We start from the raw sequence: 21682 nt of genomic DNA on the forward strand, positions 1-21682 counted from the left end.
TAAGATGTAAGTATACACATTTCCATCTGTAAGCACCGTGAAAACAATGCAGTGATTACTCGAAGCCAACATGGATTTGTCAAGAACAACTCCGGCCAGACGAATCTGGTCTCATTTTTTGATCAAGTAACCTCCCTTGTGGACTGTGGGAATGCTGTAGACATAATATACCTCGACTTCAGCAAAGCTTTCAACAAAATGCCCCATAATATCCTGATGAGCAAACTAGCTCAAAGTGGGCTAGATGAAACAACGATCCGGTGGATCCACAGTTGGCTACAGAATCGGACTCAAAGAGTGCTTATCAATGGGAACTTCTCAAACCGGGGAGAGGTAACGAGTGGGGTACCGCAGGGCTCAGTCCTGGGCCCAGTGCTCGTCAACGTTTTTATTAATGACTTGGAGGAGGAGGTGCAGGGAATGCTGATCAGATTTGCAGATGACACGAAATTGGGTGGGATAGCTAATACTTTGGAAGACAGATCTTGATAGGCTGGAGCGCTGGGCAGAAAACAACAGAATGAAATTTAACAGGGATAAATGCCAAGTTCTACACCTAGGAAAAAGAAACCAAATGCACAGTTACAAGATGGGCAATACATGGCTGAACAACACTACAAGCGAGAAGGACCTTGGAATTGCTGTAGATCACAAGCTGAATATGAGCCAACAATGTGATGTGGCTGCAAAAAAGGCAAATGCTATTTTGGGCTGCATTAATAGAAGCATAGCTTCCAAATCTCAGGAAGTACTAGTTCCCCTCTACTCAGCATGGGTTAGGCCTCATCTGGAGTACTGTGTCCAGTTCTGGACACCACATTCTAAGAAGGATGCTGACAAGCTGGAGAGGGTTCAGATGAGCACGACAAAGATGATCAGGGGACTGGAAACAAAGCCCTATGAAGAGAGACTGAAAGAACTGGGCATGTTTAGCCTTGAGGAGAGAAGTCTGAGGGGAGATGTGATAGCGCTCTTCAAGTACTTGAAAGGTTGTCACAGAGAGGAAGGCCAGGATCTCTTCTCGATCATCCCAGAATGCAGGACATGGAATAATGGGCTCAAGTTACAGGAAACCAGATTCCGGCTGAACATCAGGAAAAACTTTCTGACTGTTAGAGCAATATGACAATGGAACCAATTCCCTAGGGAGGTGGTGGGCTCTCCCACACTGGAGGCATTCAAGACGAGGCTGGACAGCCATATGTCAGGGATGCTCTGACTTGGATTCCTGCATTGAGCAGGGGGTTGGACTCAGTGGCCTTGTAGGCCCCTTCCAACCCTACTATTCTATGATTACTCTTCTTTAGACACATACACTGGAAAATCTTGTTTGTCGCATGCCATGGTCCATACACATAACTACACTAGCTGCCTGCCTGTGTTCTTGTAACACACCTTATGTAAAGTGTCATCCCTGCCACTATACTTGCTTGGAAGAAGTTGAGTCCACAGAGAGAGCCTGTATCAGCAGAAGCTTTCTTAGAGCCCATTTGTTGACTCTACTAAGCCACCTCCTATACAAGCATGTTTAGAAAGGGTGATACAGGGCCGAACTACATGTAACGCTAAATGTGCAGTTAGAAGACTCATCAGAGCTTTAAAAATTTAATTGTAGGTGCAGGAGGCTTGATTTTCATTGGGATTGCAGCATGCACAGAAGGAAAGCATAACTGTTCATCTCCAGCCACAAACCTGATGAATATCCCTTCCCCCCATACCAAACAGTATTCCTAGCCTTAGAAGAAAAGTTCTCATTGGTCAATGAATGTTGCCTCCCCAACCCTGGCATTCTTTCTAATAACACATTTAGTAACATTTGTAGTTTTGCTCACAAATAAGAGTGATTTTTTTTTTTCAAATATCACAAAAGATCACCCAGAAAGGTGCTTTTAGTTTTTGGAGGGCTTTGAACAAGTCTACACATATGCAGAAAGTTGAGCAAGTCCCTAGCCTGACCCTGCTTCACACTAAATACAGCTTTTCAGAGTAGTTTGACATACTAACAAAAATGTAATCTGATCTTTTCATTAAGATTGCTTTGATTTTTGTTTGCACTTGCAGCCGTGAAACTCACAAGATTGCAGTATTTTACATTGCTGAAGGACAAGAAGATAAATGTTCGATATTGTCCAATCCGAAAGGAAGCCAAGCATATGAAGACTTTGTTGCTGGACTAGGCTGGGAGGTAAACTTTAGTTAAACATTTAATTTTAAAATAATAAAATCAAAGTGAGCTCATGGGTTAACTGAATATTTGGGTGCTGTATTTACTTCTCAGCAGTTTAGTTTGGCTATTGACCCAGGAAGGGAGGGAGACTGGTAGATTCCACACCAGAACTTCAGCAGACGGCCAGAAGATTCTTGATCATTAGCCCTCATTTTGGATTGGAAAAGAGTCCACAAACCTGAGTTCTCATATATGTTGTCAGATGCTCCATCTGTGACCAAGGAAGATACATGCATGAAGATGTGTCTAGGTGCTTCAGGTCCAACTGTTCACCCTATGAAGTGTGTGGCTTTCAGAGCCAGTACCAGGTTTGAGGGAGCCTGAGTAAGTTGCTTCTTACTAGGCTGGTGGAGTTGGGTGGCAGCATCCAGCCAGTGCTTAGTAGCCAAGGACCAAACAAACTGGCTGCAGCAGCCACCGCCATCTTTGTTTGGTGCTTCCCTGCTGAGCACCTGCCAAAAAAAGCTATTTAAAAACACTTTTTTTTTTTTTAGGGGTGATGGCACCAGTCCTTGGGTGCACTCCAGGGCCAATAAGGCCCAACATTTGCCCCACTGTGCTCGGTGCTGATGCCAGACCTAGTGACTTGGCTTATTTACTTGACTCATTGGAAATGGTTTGCTCTGTTGACACTTTTGGGTTGTGACCTGTGCGGTAAATTGGATTATGTGGTCTGGAGGTGGGGGCTGATGTGTAAAAGATCCTGTTTCATTGCCTCTATGCTTTTATGAATTATATTTTGAGAAACAGTATTTGAAATTATTATTAAGCTGCATTCATATACATTGCACTTTACAGAGTAATATAATAAAACGTGCAGGTACCTGCCCTGCATAGATCAAAATTAAATTATTGTTGCAGAAGTATAGTATAGTTGCAAAGGGACATCAGGACCTGTTCTAGAGACTCACTAAGGCAGCGATCCTATGTCCCCCACACAGCAGCCAGGGGGGACATAGGATAGTTCAGTTTCCTGGATCTGAGGTGGGAGCCAGGAAACTGAACTCCCCTCCCCGTCATAGCTGGCACGGAGAGAAACGTGCCAGCTATCTCTCCATGCTCAGAAAACGGAGCATGGAGATGGGAAAAGGGGCCTTCCTGGGGTCAGGGAGGAGGCCGGGGCAGCTGTGCTATGACCTGTACTATGGCTGATAAAGCATCCTTCCATTCCCCTCTGAGGTGCCACTGCTACACCGTCTAGCAGAAATGCAGGGTAGCTGGAGCACCGTGGCAAAGATTGCCTCCACTGGCCTCCCACCCTGCATTGGATATTTGGCAGCTTCCAAGTTCGGGGGCTGCCAGGTATCCACATAGGATTGCGCTCTAAAATGTACAACTGTAATTGCGAAATTGTAAGATTTTATATTCAAGAAAAAATATAACAGATGTTACACACAATTTCAAAGGCTACCTGTTTAAAATAACTGCATTCAGTACTGAGAATGCTTTTTTTAAAAGTAGGTACTTTTCAGAGATCTCCAGTTGGTACTAAACAATATTAGAATTCAACATGCAGCAAAAAATACCTCTTTCTTCTGCACAGAAATTGTCATTAGATGTTAATTCTAAGCCTATTTATGTGGAAATTTCCCATTAATTTAAAAGGAAATTACTTCTTGGTAAGCATGCTTAGGATTGCAGATTGAGAGACAGTGTTTTGCTTTTACTTCATTCAGGTTGATCTTTCAACTCACTGTGGATTTATGGGTGGCCTCCAGCGCAATGGCAGCACAGGACAAACAGCACCATACTATGCTACTTCTACTGTGGAAGTCATTTTCCATGTGTCCACACGGATGCCCTCTGATTCAGATGATTCACTGACCAAAAAGGTAAATGCAGAACTAAACATCAAACCGTTCTTTTTGCTATTTATTTATTTACAATATTTGTATACCGCTCCACATCCAAAGATCTTGGAGCGGTGAACAGCAGACAGGATAAAAGAATAAAATTACCATGTTAAAATAATATTTTTTTAAAAGAAACGGAGTTCTGACAAACCAAGTTTTGATAAACCGCGACTTGTCACTCAAGGAAGCCCTCCCAAAATAACAATGTCTTCAGGAGGCACTGGAAGGATCACAACGTTGGCACCTGCCTGACAAAGGCAGGGAATTCCATAGGAAGAGGGCCACCACACCGAAGGCTTTCTCCCTGGTGGACTCCAGTCGGGCTATAGGTTCATGTGGAGCCACCAGGAACATGTTTAAAGAGGACATATTGTCCTCTTCAAACATAATTGCTATGGAGTATGCAGACAGGGAAATTTTGCCAAGCTCAAATCACACAGATTTAGTTAAGGGCTTAAATAAAATTGCACTGTAGAGATACACATTTGGCAGGGGAACAACGACGACAGTTGAGTCAAATCTTTACCCCTAAGTCCACAAAAGCCCCTCACCTCCATGGGGCACACTAATGCCAGGTTCGAAAGGGCTTCTTTATGGATTGTGTGATTGCTTTTATGCCCTGCTTCTCCTCTGAAGTGCTCTAACTAGGGATGTCCATCACTGGGAAATCTGGTTCTTTTTTGACTCGATGGAGTTCTGCAACATTTACAAGCTGCAGGCTGTTCCCCTAACTCTGGAAACATTTTTGCACTTTGGGGCAGGGGGGGTGGTTCTGCAATTTGCACAAATTATGACCAAATTTGTGAAAATTATACAAATTCTGCCATAAATTGCACAAATTGCAGAACATCCCAAAACAATGCGCAAAATTCCCTGAAAATCCGTAAACTGGCCCGACTCATTGCAGATCAAGCTGGGTGCCATGGCAGGAACCGAAATGAAGTCCGGGGGACCGAGCTAAGGAAAACTCATCAAACCCACCTCCCAAAACAGATTTCTCCGACATCCCTATCTCTAACTATACATACCGTCAGGGTCCACACATTTTGATTGACATCAGTGGTCAACCAGAATTTTATTGTTGTCAGGACCAGCTCCTCACTTGTGCTGAGCTTCCAAAATACAGCATGAGTTCATAATTAATCCCCTGTTTTCATCTCTAGCTCTAACCTTGGAGCTGGGGAGTGAGATGGGGGCGGGGATTCCACACAATGCAGAAACATAGCTTGGAGGTTTGCTCTCAGAGCTCCCAAAAAGCACAGAACCACAATAAAAGCCAGACGTCCTCTGAAATTTGGGGTGAAAGGGGGAGGAGGTCATTCCCCCCATTTCCAGTTGCAACTCCAGGGTTAGGAGGAAGCTTGAGGCTTGTCACACTTGCCAGAATCTGCCTGAGAACTCACTATGGCAGGCACGGTGAGCAAAATTGTGGACTCCTGCATATGGTGGTGCACTGTTGTGTCCAGAGGCAATCCAGCTTAGCTTCAGCAGTAGAACTAACTGTGGTTTCCACAAATTATTTTCAGAATGTATCTTCTGTACACTGTATCACACACTGCTCACAAAGTTTCCCCAACTTTCAAGAACACCTTGTTGATGTAGAGAACAGCTTTTGTGGGGTGCGGGGGGGGGGGGTCAGTGTGAAAAAACAGTAGCCTGATACAGCCCAGTGAGGAGTAAGGATGCTTATTGGCCACAGAATGCTGACTGTTGAGCGGGGAGACAGAAAATCAGGTGGTTATTAAAAGGGTAGAGAGAATTGTCTCATTGTCTGGATAGGTTCACACCGAGAAGCTATTTTTAAATGCCCCCAGGGACAGAAGTAAGAGCTAACTCTTGAAATCAATGGGTAAATCTAAAATATTAAGGTAGCTGGGATTGGGCACCAGTGTGTCCACCTCATCCTTCCCCCAAACCCTAAAAGATATCAGCAAAGAGAAGAATTCCTGTCTTTCTAACTCAGTCCTAATGCAAATACCAAAATGGAATACAGTTCATTGCCCCCGTATTGCAGGTTGGAAGGGGCTGTTGCTGGGAGAGAGGGGCTCATGACAGTCTTGCAATGTAGTTTACACTGAAAAATGCAGATCTGAAGAGTTTGTAACAACCCTGTAGTGTTGTCCAGAGATATTATTAGACCGTTATTGCAAGTTGGGATGAAGCTGTGAGAGTGCCTTACAACAACACTGCTGTGTTAGCCATTTCTTTTATCCTCACATAGCAAACTGGACGGAGAGAGGATTCAACTACCCTGCAGTGTAGTTCACTGTTAGCCTTCCAACGTGCAGTAAGGGTACATGTTGAGACAGCAGTCCACTTTTAATATTGCAGGCCAGAAGTAGGGCTGATTGAAGGAAGCTGCTTTGGAGTCCCAGTAAAAAATCCTCCATATCTCTTAGATTGTAGTAATGGTCAATCTACTTAAATGCCCCCCTTAGACCTCCTCCTAGACGAAATCAATCATTCAGTTTGCATGCAGAAACCTCATGCTCCATTTACTTGCAATTTTTGAATGTTCAGAAACTTTAAAAATGCTCATGGAGTAAGACTCAAGTTATAACAGGGACTCCTGTCTTTAATACTAACTTTTGGTTTTTCAAACCCCTCAGACACAGGTTCAGTTAACAGGGATACAAAAAAAAAGATGCGGGAAGGAGAAACCTTTTGGTCACTGCCATTTTGGCAGATTGGATAATGGATGAATATTTGGGAAAATTGTTTTTTTCCCCACAATTTAAAAAAATAATATTATAGTCTCTGAGCACTATAACACTCTTGCATTTAAGTGGCATTTTACAAACATGTTCATACTTAATATATACCAGTGGGTGTGATTCAGCTGCTATCGATAGGAAATGTCAAGTGATGAATGGCCATTTCAACCTCAGCACTCATTCACTATAAGCCTTGCAGTGGATGCCACTTTATCAACCTGTTTTTTAAAATTGATTTTAATTAGTGTTAATCAGTGCCCTCTCCCTGAAGGATCAAGTACACAGCTTGGGTCTTATTAATTTATTGCATAGATTTCCATACCACTTTATAGTGGGCCATCAAAGCAGTTTACAGAAATGATAAAAACATAAAATATAACAATAAAAACACAATATAATAATCACTGGTCAGCCACAACTATGCTGGCTGGGTCACTCTTCAGTAAAAGCTCTATTGCAGGTACTTTTGAGGTGAACCTCAAGAGCATGCAGCATTGTCAGAAGTACTCCTCCTGAGGACCACAAGGACCAGGCAGGAACATAAAGGGAAGGTGGTCCTTAAGGTAACCTGGTCCCAAGTTATTTAGGGATTTATATATTAATGCAATAGAACCTTAAATGTAGCCCAGTAGCTTATTGGCAGCCAGTGCAGTTCTTTTAGTAGAAGTGTAAAATGCTACTGAAAAGAGGCCCCTATTAATAGCCTAGCAGCTGCATTCTGCATCAACTACAGCTTCTGAACCAGGTCTAAAGGTGTCACCACATAGAGCATATTACAATAATCCAATTTTGAGGTTATCAGTGCCTGATCCACCATGGCCCAGATATGATCCTGGAGTGGAGAACCAGTTGAAGTTGGTAAAAGCTACGACCAAGCTACCTTGAACCTCTGTTGCTAAAGATGGATCTAGGAGTACCCCCCAAGCTACACATTTGTTCCTTCAGGGGAAGTGTAACCCCATCCAGGACAGACAACTGAACTACTTCCAAGACTCTCCTATCCATAGCACTTCTGTCTTTTCAGGATTCAAACTCAGTTTATTGGCCCTTATCCAGTCCACCATTGCATCCAAGCATGAGCCCAGAGTCTGCATGGCCATACTTGAATCACATGTTCTAGAGAAATAGAGCTAGGTGTCATCCACATCCTGATGAGATCTCACTCCAAATGCCCAGATGATAGCTCCCAGTAGCTTTATGTAGATGTTAAACAGCATTGGGAACACAATAGTGCCCTGTGATACTCCATAGTACAAGTGCCGGCGGGTCAAAGTGCACTCCCCCAACACCACTCACTGAGACCAGTCCCAGGACCACTGAAATCCAATGCCCCCAATACCTGTCCCATGGAGCCAATCCAGGTGGATACCATGGCTGATGGTATCAAAAGCTGCAGAGAGATTGAATAAAAGGAGCACGATTGCATTTCCCCTATCCCTCTTTTGATAAAGATCATTGAACCGGATGACCAAGGACAAGTTAGTCCCAAAACCAGGCCTGAACCCAGATTGGAATGGACTGAGCTCATCGGTTTCATCAAAGAATGTTTGCAGTTGCCCCACCACAACCCTCTCTGTCACCCTCCCTAAAAATGAAGTATTCCCAACCACGCGATAGCTAACTTAATCCTTGGGTCCAGAAGGAGCTTCTTCAGGAGCAGTCGCATTAGCACCTCCTAATTAGCACCTCCTTCAAGATGGCAGACACCACCCCATCACACATTGATTTCTTAACTACCTTCTGAACCCACCCAGCCATGCCTTCCACCCCACCAGCTAGCCTAAATTAGCCACAAGGGACAGGGATCAAGAGGGCACGTGATTGGGTGCATAACTGCAAGCACCTTGTCTACATCATTAGGCCGCATTAACTGAAATTGATCCCTCAACACATAGCTGGAGGAAGCATTGGAGACCTCACTTGGATCTGCCATAACGATAACTGTGACATTTAAATTGCTTTGGAGCTGGATGACTTTATCCTCAAAGTGCAATGAAAAGGCATCACAGCAGGTTTCTGAGGGCTCCATAGGAGCGCCCTCAAGGGCCAGTAACCTTTGAACCACTTTAAAGGGCAGCTACTTGAGAATCCAATGGAGGCTGTGAAATGGGCCTTTTTTACCACCCACACTGCCACATAGGCACAATTATGCACTCTGACCAGTGTTCAGTTGGCTTTGGAGGAAGACCTCTACCACCTGTGCTTTAGTCATCATCTGGGTTGCTTCACTGCAACTCTGGAGAGGACCTTCAGGAGTATTCATGTCGAAGGCCCTTCACATCTCACAATTCTACAGAGAAACAAGGGCCTCAACGGGATCACCAGCTCTATTCACTGGGATATCCTCCAGAGCATACATGAAACCAACAGGTTCCATAAGTCTCTGAGAATAAATCATCCTAATGGGCTCTCCTTTCCTGCAGGGGGAAATTGCCACTGCAGATCCCAGCTTCACCAGGAAGTGGTCCAACCATGACAGTGGAGTCACTCCTACCACCCTACTGTCAGACCACCACTAAATCAAGGATATTCCTGTTCTGTGCTTTGAGCCAAAGACAGCTGGAGACAGCCCCATGATTGTCATGGAGGCCATGAAGCCCTAAGCTGGAACAGAGGAAGCCTCAGTATGGACGTTGAAGTTACCAAGAACCGCTGTCTGTGGTTCCTCCAATGCCACACTCAAGACTGCCTTAGCCAGCTTGGTCAGGGAGGCTGCAGGGCAGCAGGGTGGATGGTACACTAGCAGCATCCCCAGTCTGTCTGTCTGGCCCAACACTAGAGGCAGGCCCTCCAGCCTAGCTGCTGGGCAAAATGACTTCCTGATGATGGAAAGGGACATCTGATGGACCACAGTGACACCCACCACCCCAGGTCTGCCCTGGTGTTGCACCAAATACCCATGTAGATACAGCTGGGTAAGATCAGCCCCACCCACCTCATCCACCCAGGTTTCAGTAATGCACACCAGGTCTGCTCCCTCAGCCAATGATTAAATCATGGATGAACATGGTCTTATTCCGAACCGGCCTGACATTTAGCAACAGCACCACCAGACAGCACAGCAGATGAGTAATCAAGCATAAAAATATCAGTGACGGAAGTGGAGCAGGAAACATAAATGAAATCTTCTGGACTTGGCAGTATCTGTGGAAACATAGTTGGTGTTGGGCACCAGGGGTGCCTTTCATCAGCTTTGCTTAATTTGCCAGCTGTGTGTCTATCTGGAGAAAACACAACTTGTAGGCATCCATGCCCTGGTTGACAGTGCATTTCTGAGCCCAATTTAATGTGTTGGTGATCACTTTTCATGCCCTAGATGGCTTGGGACCATGTTATTTGAAGGACTGCCTGCACCTATATGAACCTCCCCCAGCCTAAGGTCAGCCACGGAGCCCTTGCTCATGTGTCTGCCAATAAGAACTATTAAGTTGGTGGACATGAGAGAGAGGAGCTTTTTTGTGGTGGCCCCATCATGAAATTCCCAATGATGGTATGTGCATGTGGCTTCCTCCGTAACTGTTTTTAAATAGGCTTTAAAGACTTGGATGTTCTGTTCTGTTTAATTTAATTTTTATTTTTTCAGCATTTTATAAATGTGTTTTGATTGCTGTTTTAAATGTTGTACGCTGGTGTTTTAGTGAATTATATTTAACATTTCATTTGTTTTAAAATTTTGCTGTGTAGACCAACTTGAGGCTTTTGCCTCAAAAGGCAGTATAAAAATATTTAAAATAATAGTATTTCTTTATCTGCTGTATGAGACCACTCTAATCCTGATTTGAGCAGGCTGCAAATTGCTGGGATCAACAAGCCCTTCCCCCACTCCAGCTGCCTGCCTCTCTTGCAAAAGAAGTTATCAAATATTACAAAGGACGCATTCTGCGTGTCGCACATTCAGTAGGCATATGTACTGAAAGACACCATACCCTCCAACATTTCAAAGATGAAAATAGGGACACTCGTGTGTATCCAAGGATCGTTGCCTGAGCACCACCCCCATTCCACTATGGTACATTTTTGAAGGCTGTTCTCTATTTGCTACTGCTGTACTCATTTACTGTACAATAGACTGTCCTCTGTTGAGTTCTGTTCTGACCATACCAAACTTTTAAAAACAATGTTACATTTTACAATTAATTGTGCTATACATACTATAGAATAGCTGGAGCTCAATTCCACCCATCTACCTGGATAGGGAGGGACAGAAGGTAAAGTTGTGGACTGTAGTGCACATGTGCATACACTAATATAACTTTAAAAAAGCAAATTGGGAATGGTTATTATCAGGAATATTTATCAGAAAATAGTTTGGTTCCTTCTAAATAGGAGCAATTGGACTGTATGACCATTCATTGCTTTATGAGAGGACAAAAAACCAAATCTGGGCCATCCTCTCTCATAAAACACTTCTAAGTTGAAATTTCTTTTCAGGAGTCTGGTGACTGTAACTTCATTGTGAATATTTGCAGTCAAATACGTTTAGAGGTTGAAGCCCCCTTAGATAGTTTTAGGATTATTTCTGCATTTTTAATAATATGTATTCAATATATTTCTGACTTTATTCGGGTGATAATTGTGCTCCCCCAATTTTATGTACTTTTTTGCCATTTTCCAAGCATAATAAGCAAAATGCTGAACAACGTGCTTAGCTGACAAACTCAATAGCATGACAGAAGGTCATACCACCTGCTGGCCAGAAAAGCTGCCTTTAAATGTGACCATTCTACAGCAGGCAGTATATTTTGTGACCCACAGAATAAGACAGATGTCATAGTAATGCTTAATTATTAAAGATTCTATTTTTAATGAAAAATAGTTGTATCCTCACATGATATCTAAAATAGGTAGGCTTAATTGTAGTGAGGAATGTCAGTAAATTGCTGCAGAATAAAATAATGAAAAATAAACTTTTTAATTGCTGTAAGCAATGCAGTACTGCTACATAATGACTTGCTTAGAAATCACATTTTTTGTGCTGTGATTTTTCAAATAGTACAGTGTGAATAGCCGTAAAATAATTGTCATTACTGAAAGAGCTTAAGGGTTTATCATTATGGGTAGTATTGTTGTTGTTTTTCCCCATCTTGCAGCCGTGATGGAAATGAATAGCAGTAGCAACATCCTAATAGTTCCTTGTCAACATCCTAATGGTTCCTTGTCAAAATTGTATGTAGCTTTAAAAAAAACAATTAGCTGCAAAGAACTTCTCAGTTCAGAAACCTGGTTACAACCCCCTACTGAACTCTTGCTCCTTTACTCAAGAAATTCATTAGTTATAGCTAGATTAGATTTTTAGCAGCTAATCTAACTGCTGTAGGGGTTTGCAAAGTGGAGACAGAGCTGTGCTATTGGATTTGTTCAATTCATTTGACTCCAGGACTATAATTGCACTTATGTCTTACAAGGCTTTTTATAGCCTAAGGCTGGCTGGCAGCAGAAAACAAATTGGCAGTGAATACAGTAAGAGTGAAAGGGAATGAAAGGCACACATTATCAGTCTCCAGGCAGCGCTGTTCTGGCAGGAAGTTTCTTGGTTAATTTACAAATAAAACTTCGATTTTAGGATGGGCACTCTGTCAGCCAGACAATGGGGATGTCAGGACTGGCCATTACTCAGTAAAAGTAGCAGCCATGCCTAGCCCAAGCAGAAGTTCTTCAATCACATAGACAACTTCTTTCTGGAGCCAGCTGGCTCTGTAATACAATTAGTAGGAAAAGGAGGTCAGACTATTAGGTGTGTATACCATGACCACTGTCAGCATTGGTGTGTTGCCTGGCAGGCAGGGAGCAGAATAGCTAAAGCAGAGTGCCTTTAACACGATTTAATCAAGTGGTATATGCAGAATGACACACGACTTCGCTCCAAACATGCAGCTGTTTTTGTAAGGCTTGAACAATAATAAATTGTTCAGTAACTGATGGGTATCTTCTGATGCACAGATTGTAGCTGAGGAAATTAAGTCAGGATGTGATTGATAGTAAAATTCAAATTAGACTCTTCGTTGACCTTTGTCATGTGAACATTCACGTCTATCTAATCCTAAATATTAAAAATATAGGTAGATCTCATTTCTACTCTTAATATTATCTGCAGTTTAGAAGTTAATACAGCCCTTTGAACATCCTATAAAAAGGTTGTGGCTTGGAGCAACTAATAACTATACCTGTTTTGGTATCTTAGAGCAAAAGTCTAAATGTATCCCTTTGTTCATAAATGTTATTTTAAGTTTATTTGTCATTCATTATAAGTGTTGGTTCCTTTTGTTTAGTATTTCTGGTGCTTTGTTAATATTAAGGGTAGTGGGCTGATGTTTTTAATCAAAGTTGCAATATTAAACATTAAAATACTTTTACACAGTGCTTACAACCAAGGAATCATCTAGTATATGGCCTAGTAATGTTGCAAGATTCAACCCTTCAACAGATGTTTGAGAATTTCATTTAAAATCTTCTATAGATGGGAATTCTACATCTTCCTGGGGCTATTTGTTATATTTTCTGGCTATTATAGTGTTTTTTTTCTCATCTCTTCCAGCACCCCCACCCCTCCACACCAATCTTCCCTTCAGTGTGAACTCATTAGCCATCCTGATAAACTATTGTTCTCCCTCTTCTATGTGTGAACTACAAAATATCTTTAATATTTTCTGTAAGCTCTAAGCTCTAGTTCCATTAGCCTTTCCTCTTATATTATGCCTTACTTGTGTATTCTTTGTAGTCCCTGAATTATCTCCGGTTTGCTTTATGTGTGCCTTTTGGTTACCTCAGTTAAAGTGGATGCATTATTCCAGCTGAGGTCTGATGAATGCCAAGTATAGTGATACCTTTTAATATCTTCTATTTGTTAATGTGGGTATGGCTGAGTTGTTCTGAGGTACTGATTCATTATAACCTACCGATCCTCTTACCATTGCTACTACTCTCATTCACGTGGGTATAAGATTGCAGCCTCAATCTCCCCCGTGCCCACTTTTCTTTTCAAAGAAAACATGACTTCCATTTTACCCCAGTTTTTCCAGGTTTGCCATATATTTTGAAACTGTGATCATCCACTGTAGTGTTTACAGTTTGTCAGCTTTACTGCATGTTCACTAAGCATAATCACTACATCTTTAGTAATTAATACAGTTGCTGAATTGCAGTGGATACAGGGTAGACCTACTGCAGAAAGCCACTTATTAGCTTTTCCCATGTTGGCAGTGATCTGTTAATTAGTATTTTTTTATTCAACCAGTGACATAATAGCACTTTATAATAAGCATTTTTCCAAAATATGGAAATAGCTAAAGCCTTTCTGGAGTTAAGGAACACCATACCCTTTGTATTACTTCTATCTTTTAAATAAACTGGAAATTAATTTGGTTTTTTATGAATACTTTACAGCAAATGCAAGGGTTAGGCTCTGTTACTGTTAATGTTTATTAATATTGTATTTCCCCTAATGGCATTAAATATCATGAGTTTTACCCCAACTGAGTGTGAAGAAATGCCCTTCGTTGTTATGTAATGTTTACTTTGTGTGGCCTCTGTGAAGCTACGATGAATCTGAGTAGGCCTGAGGCCTTGCTTTGTTACTGTCAAAGCCTGTGCAGCAGTTGCTTAGTGACTTCCTGAAGCGGGAGAGAGAGACAGTCGCTTTGAATATTGTTAGATGCAACCTGGATCAACTAAATTCAGTTCTGATTCGCTGAGAATTCTAGCTAGGTGGAAGAGAATGGTTGGGAAATTATAGTTAAGGAATTAACAATTAAGTTAGACAGAGTTAGTCTCTGGGAGAGGGAAGGGAAAGGTCTTCTGGTTGGTGTACGGTGTTTTAGAAGGACTGGGAGAAGCGAATAGCTAAGGCCTGAATAGTAAGCTATTCCTTCTCCGTGGAATAACCTTATATTGCTGGTGAAGATCTGGTATAGGGAGCCAGATCTTGCCAGAAGGTTAAACTGGCAGACAGTAAAAACCCAGATGATGATGATTTCCCGCCTTTTCCCCAGTACTGGGACACAAGGTGGCTTTACCACATTAAAACTTGTACAATTAAAACCTATAAACAGAAGTATAAATAGAAGTATACAAAAGTTAAAAATACAGTTAAATCGTCAATAATATCAACATTGTATAAAATATCAAAATATTAAAAAACAACAAGAAATATAGTATCCATCTGTCCTATTCTCACAGGTCCAGACTAGCTATCCCCAAAGGCCTGCCAGAACAAGAAAGTTTTTACATGCCTGTGAAAACAAATGAAGGAGGGCACCACTCTCACCTCCCTGGGAAGAGTGTTCCAGAGCCTTGCGGCAGCCACCGAAAAAGCCCTCTCGCACATTTCCACCAGACATGCCTGTGATGGTGGTGGGACCGCGAGAAGGGCCTCCCCTGAAGATCGCAGGGCACAAGTAGGCTCATAGGGGAGAATACAGTCTTTCAGATAACCCGGACCCGAGCCATATAGGGCTTTATAGGACATGACCAGCACTTTGAATTGTGCCCGGAAACAGACTGGGGGCCAGTGAAGCTGTTTTAGCAGGGGAGTTGTATGCTCCCTGTACCCAGCCCCAGTCAACAGTCTGGCAACAGCTCTTTGAACCAGCTGAAGTTTCCGAGCAGCTACATGTAGAGCGCGTTACAGTAATCCAAATGGGATGTAACTAAGGCATGTGTTACTGTGGCCAAGTCAGACATCCCAAGGAACAGGCGCAGCTGGCGCACTAGCTTTAACTGTACAAATGCACTCCTGGCCACCGCTGAAACCTGGGCATCCAGGCTCAGGGCTGAATCCAGAAGTACTCCCAAGCTGCCAACCTGTGTCTTCAGGGGGAGTGTAACCCCATCCAGCACAAGCTGAATCCCTATTCCCTGATCCACCTTTTGGCTGACCAGGAACACCTCTTTCTTGTCTGGATTAAGCTTCAATTTGTTTGCCCTCATCCAGTCCATTACTGCCGTTCAGCACCCCAACAGCTTCCTTGGAATTAGATGGAAAGGAAAGTAGAGTTGAGTGTCAGCAGTGTACTAGTGACACCGAACCCCAAAACTCCAGACAACCTCTCCCAGTGGTTTAATGTATATGTTAAATAGCATGGGGGACAAAACAGAACCCTGAGGGACTCCACAAGCCAATGGCCGGGGAGTCGAACAGAAGTCCCCTAGCACCAACCTCTGGGTCCACCCCTCCAAGAAGGAAAGGAGCCACTGTAAAACAGTGCCCCCAAATCCCATCCCAGCGAGGCGGCCCAGAAGTATACCATGATCGATGGTATCGAAAGCCACTGAGAGGTCCTGCAGAACCAACAGGGACACACTCCCCCTGTCTAGTTCCCGGCGTAGGTCATCCACCAAGATGACCAAAGCTGTTTCTGTCCCATAACTGGGTCTGAAGCCAGATTGAAATGGATCTAGATAATCTGTCTCATCCAGGAATCCCTGGAGTTGGGAGGCCACCATGCACTCCAATATCTTGCCCAGAAATGGAATATTGGAGACTGGCTGATAATTATCCAATATGGTGGAGTTCAGGGAGGGCTTTTTTAACAGAGGTCTCACCACCACCTCCTTCAGGTAGGCTGGAACTCTGCTTTGCCTAAGGGAGGCATTAACCACTCCCTTTACCCACTCGGCCAGTCCACCTCTGGCTGCTTTTATGAGCCAGGAAGGGCAAGGAACTAGAACACACATGGTGGCTCTCACCTCTCCTGGGATCCTGTCCACATCCTCAGGCTGTGCAAATTGAAAATTATCCAACAACACTGAACGAGCGGGACCACAGTTACATCCACTGAGTTTGTATCAACTATAGCGTCCAAGTCAGAGTGGATCCGAGTGATTTTGTCTGCAAAGTCCTGAGCAAATTGTTCACAGCAGGCTGTTGAGAGGTTTAAATTATCCTCTTGTGGGTTAGTGTGTAAAAGACCCCTGACCACTCGAAACAGCTCCGCTGGATTGCTCTTTGCAGACACAATAGCAGCAGAAAAAAAAATATTGTATTTGCTGCCTGTATTGCCACAAATAGGCCTTCAAATAGGCTCTAGCCCATGTTCAATCTGATTCACTCCGAGTTTTCTGCCAATGTCGCTCTAGTCATCTTCTCACTCATTTCATCTCCACCAGCTCCCTAGAAAACCAGGGTGCTGGTGCAGCTCCACTTCATGAGGGAGGACACTCAGGAGTGATTGTGTCCACGGCCCTGGTCATTTCTCCATTCCAGAGATCGGCCAGGGCTTCAATAGAATCGCCTGCCGAGGCAACAGGAAAATCCCCAGAAGCCATCAGGAAACCATTTGGATCCATCAGCCTCCTGGGGTGGACCATCTTAATCGGCCCTCCACCCCTGCAGAGGTTCCGAGTGCCAGCAAGTCTAAACCCCACCAGGTAGTGATCTGTCCATCACAACGGAACTATAGAGCATTCCTCCAGTCTGAGATCACTATCACCCCATCCAGCACAGAAAATGAGGCCCAGAGTGTGCCCAGCAGCATGGGTGGGGCCAGATACCTTTTGGGACAGACCCATGGTTGTTGTGGCGGACATGAAGTCCTGAGCCACTCCCGACAGGGCAGCCTCAGCATGGATGTTGAAATCCCCCAGCAGAACAAGCTGAAGGGTCTCCAACACCAACCCTGAGAATACCCAAGCTAGCTCAGGAAGGGAGACTGTTGAGCAGCAGCGTGGACGGTACAATAACAGAATCCCTATTCTGTCCTGGGCACCTGCCTTCAAATACACACACTCGAACCCAGCAGACTGGGGGATCAAATCCTGATAGACCACTGCCACTCCACCTCCCTACCCCCCAGGTCTTGCTTGCTGCTGGACAGAGAACCCCGGAGGGCAGAGCTGAGAGAGGTTCCCCCCCCCCAGCTTCATCCAACCAGGTCTCTGTAATACAGGCCAGGTCAGTGTGCTCATCTAGGACTGAGTCCTGGATAGCAGTTGTTTTGCCATTCACTGACCTGGCATTCAGCAGCAGCAGTTTCAACCCAGGGGGTCTGTTGCCAGGGCCATCCAGGTTATTTGAGTTGGGGGGCAATTTAGGGACAGTCAACACCCTATTGTTATACACTCTGCCTTTAGAGTGTGACTGTCTTCCCCCTCTGTATCCCCCTCTGCCCTATAGGACCGTAATGGCTGTTGCCTGGCTCCCAACACCTCCCCCCTTCTTTAAAAAACACATGTCTAGTGCAGGCAGTCCTACAGGTCACACTGAGGCAAAGAGTCCTCCTCCCTCCTTTCAAGCAGGGGGACAGGCCCTCGTGTTCCCCCAAAGGGGCTCCCTCAAAGGGGCAACCCCCGTTGGTGTTGCCCCCTTTGGTGGCAGTCCCACCCCCACTAGGACCTGGGTTTTATGCCCCAGCTCCCTCAGGTGTTGCAGCTGGGAGTGGGGTGGTGCTTGGCTGGACCTGGGTCTGCAGGGAGGCAGAGTAGAAGTCCCCCAGGTGGAGGTAGAGCTCCAGCAAGGCAGCAGCAGCACAGGATCACACCTGCTTTGCAACACTAAAGGGCTTCCTCTCCTTGCAGCAGCAATGGAAAGAGTCCAAGCAGCCAGGAATACAACTGTCCAAGCAGCCAGGAATACAACAGGAGGAGCTTTGGGAGACAGGGGAATACTACACCCAAGAGCGGGACCTGGTTGTGAGGGTATCTGGCTAGGTTTAGATAATTTGACCTGAGGTAAAAGAAGTCATTAAGAAGCTTGTAGCAGCAACAATGTCTCTTGAGTCCTTAAGAATTGTCACTAAGCAGTCTTTTGAAAACCCCGAAGTGAATATTCGTAATCCCTTATGTACAAAATATTCCTTTAATAAATCACTTGTTTAATAGTTCATCTTGTCTCTAGTGTTGGTGTCCAACTCATGCCTAACATTGCAATCCTCTGCATGTTGAGACACAAAAAAGGCCAACAACTTCCAGCACGTCCCAGCCATTCATGCTGGCTGGGGAATGCTGGGAGTTAAAGGACTTTCTAAACATGCATAGGATTGCACCTTACGCCTCTTATACCAGGCTACTAGGAGGTTTTAAAGTATTCTAACATAATTGGTGGCAGCAGGAAGAGGTAAGCTTGTGGAACTCTTAAATTATAGTGGCAGAGAGTTCCTTAGGCCCTGAAATATAAGCATTTCTATAAGTAAGGAAACTGCATAAGTAGGTTTGCCCAATGATGGAGCAGTTTCCCTATAGGTGGTGGCAGTGTTGAAGAGAGGAACTCCCCCATACTTAGGGCTCAATCCTATGCATATTTAGAAGGAAAACAATCCTACAACTTCCAGTATTCCCTAGCCAGCATGGTTGTCTAGGGAATGCTGGGAGTTGTAGGACTCTTTTCTATCTAAATATGCATAGGATTGCACCTTTAGTCATGCTTAAAGTAGATCCATTGAAATCTGTGGGACATAAGTTAGTTATGGCTGTCTTGTCCTATATGATTGCTCTGATCCAAATTGGAGGTCTTAAATTTTAATTATAACCCATATTTGAGTCAACTTTTTAATTTGGACATGGGTTCCATTTGTAGCAGATGTGTTTAGTGCTGATTATTATGGCCCTTAGCTAACAGAAAGAACTGGAGCAGACACGTTGGCTTCTTAAGAAAATAAAAAAAATTGGCCAAAAAAAGGGAGAAGAGCAGTGTACTGTTGTTTTTACATTTTTCATCTTGAGACAACTCTGTGCAGGGGCAGAGATTAGGCTGAGAGTGACTTGTCCATAGACTCCTAGGACCCATCTGCATGGAGACAATTTCTGACATGATTCCGTTAAATGTGGATTTTCATGAAATTGGGTTTGCTCCTCTCAGGGCAAACATAGCCAGTAAAACTGTGTATACATTTTTTAAAAAATGCTTTCATGGGGCATATGGCACCTGCAGCCACATAAGTTGGGGGTTGGGTGGACTGAGTCCCACAAGTAGAACTGAACGTCATCAACCACGTAGGTGCAGGGCAGCAAATTAGTGGAGGCTTGCTCCCCTCCCCACTCTTGTGCTCACTGAAGTGCAATTGAAGGCAATGAGTTGAGCCTCTTTCTCTCCTTGTACTCAGTCTATTTGTGGGCGATTAGCTTTTAAACTCATTAAACGTCTTCACACCTCCACTGTTATGGATGAGTGGAGCTTTGAAAATACACGCAAAGGAATTCTCCTGCCCCCTCCCCACTCCTGTGCTCACTGAAGTGCAATTTAAGGCAATGAGTTACTTCCGAGTGGAAAAGTTTAGCCAAACCATTCCTCATGTCGACCCTTGCCACCAACCTCTTCCAGCACTCACGTAGCCTCCCCCCACCCATTCTGGCTAGGATTTACCCTCACTAAAGGAGACTGCCAAGAGGCAGGGAGGTGAGAGGGAGCCCGTGTTGCTACATTGGGGCCAAGGGACGATGATGAGATGAGGAGAGGAAAGAGGAGAGTGTGTGGCATTCTCCCCCCACCCTTCACCACCCAGGCGACTCTGGGGAATTATTAGCAGTCTGTTGGGGACAAGGGTGCACAGGGGCAGAAGACAGGTCTTCAAATCCCTGCCCTCTGGTCGGTGGTCGAAATTCTCCTAAGGGCATCCTGGCTGTGCTCTTCCAAAGCAGCAGCCACTGCCACAGAGAAGCAGGCAGCTGAGGAGAGGTGGAAGTGGCGTGGGACTTCTGTGCACATTTGCTGGTCTGGAAATTTAAATTCCCCTGCCCCCTCTCTGCTCCCGTACTCAGCAAAATGCAATTGAAGGCAATGAGTTACTTTCGAGTAGCCATGTTTCGGGCACTCCTTTTGTCCACCCCTTCATGACGCCACTCTCCCTTCCACCACTCAGTGCTGCTCCACCCAGCCCGCACTGAATGCAGTTCAGGTCACACAGACTCCCAAACCGTGCTGAAGCTACCATGATGGGAAAATCCATCAGAAAACCAGTAAAAAAAACCTCTGGATTTTACAGCAAGAATCAGCACGCTTGCTATGCAGATTGTCATATGTCATGTGGCATGATTGTCTTGGGGCCACAGCAGGACCAGAATAAATACCCTGCGTAGATAAGCCCCTAGTCTCACTTTCATAGTTGAGGAGGAAGGATTTGAATTGTATCCAAACTAACATTTAGTTACTACTGGCTAAAAAGATACTTGACACGTTTTTTAAACAATGTCACAAATTATTTCACCTTAAAATTAATACTGTTCACCACACATAAGATCTAACCAAACTAAGCAAGTGATTAGCATTCTGCCTTGTCCTTAAGCTCTATAGGTCTGAAAAACATTTGAAGAAAAGCAGCATTTTTAGTGTTCATCAAAATATTCTGGTTTCAGCTATTCTGCAAATGCACTAAATATATAAGCACCATGAAAATATCCAGTTGCCATGACAAACAAGGGAACATCTTCTTGATAAATGGGGGTAGTACGAAGTATCACTTCCCGAATGGACCACTTTTGACCAGGCTGCTTATCACTAAGTTTTCCCATCCTTCAAAAACCGTGGTCTTTGAATGTATAACAAGCCCAGCTTCCTATACAAGCACTCAGGAATGAGGCCACCATAGGTCTTGCAAATGTTTTAAAAGCTATATTCTAAAAACTGCATCACAGGATTGGAAAATAAAAAGTGGTCTTGTGTAGGAGCTTGGCTGTTAGTTATAATTGTATAGCACTTCTTAGTGCAATAGGTGTTTTATATTTCTTCTCTTCCAACCAACCCATTTTGAAGTAATTTAGGTTGTGAGGTAGTGCCCAAGCACCAAGTGAATGTTTGTGGGGTTGAAACTGAACTTCCAGCCTGAAGACTAAGCCTGTATACTGCAGCATGCTGACTGTGACGAAACCCCTCCTCTCTTCGCCCAGCCTACAGTCCCTCAAGGCGGGGGATTCGTCTTTGCTTCCACCTAGGCAGGTTATTCCCACCCATCTCAAGTTTC

General features: G+C 44.1%; 1 protein-coding gene across 12 annotated transcripts in view; it reads left to right on the top strand.

Annotated features, from left to right (window-relative positions):
• RALGAPA2 (Ral GTPase activating protein catalytic subunit alpha 2) overlaps positions 1–21682 on the top strand; it is a 280593-nt gene that overhangs the window by 166108 nt on the left and 92803 nt on the right. For all 12 annotated transcript variants that reach the window (XM_084850724.1, XM_084850733.1, XM_084850725.1 and 9 more), the window contains 2 exons: positions 2062–2185; positions 3904–4059. In XM_084850724.1, coding sequence (XP_084706850.1) covers positions 2062–2185; positions 3904–4059 — 280 coding nt within the window. The remainder of the gene's footprint in view (positions 1–2061; positions 2186–3903; positions 4060–21682) is intronic.

The sequence above is a fragment of the Heloderma suspectum genome, chromosome 4 (assembly GCF_057233095.1).
Source record: "Heloderma suspectum isolate Gila_16-S chromosome 4, 16-S_ref, whole genome shotgun sequence".
Lineage (NCBI taxonomy): Eukaryota > Metazoa > Chordata > Lepidosauria > Squamata > Helodermatidae > Heloderma > Heloderma suspectum.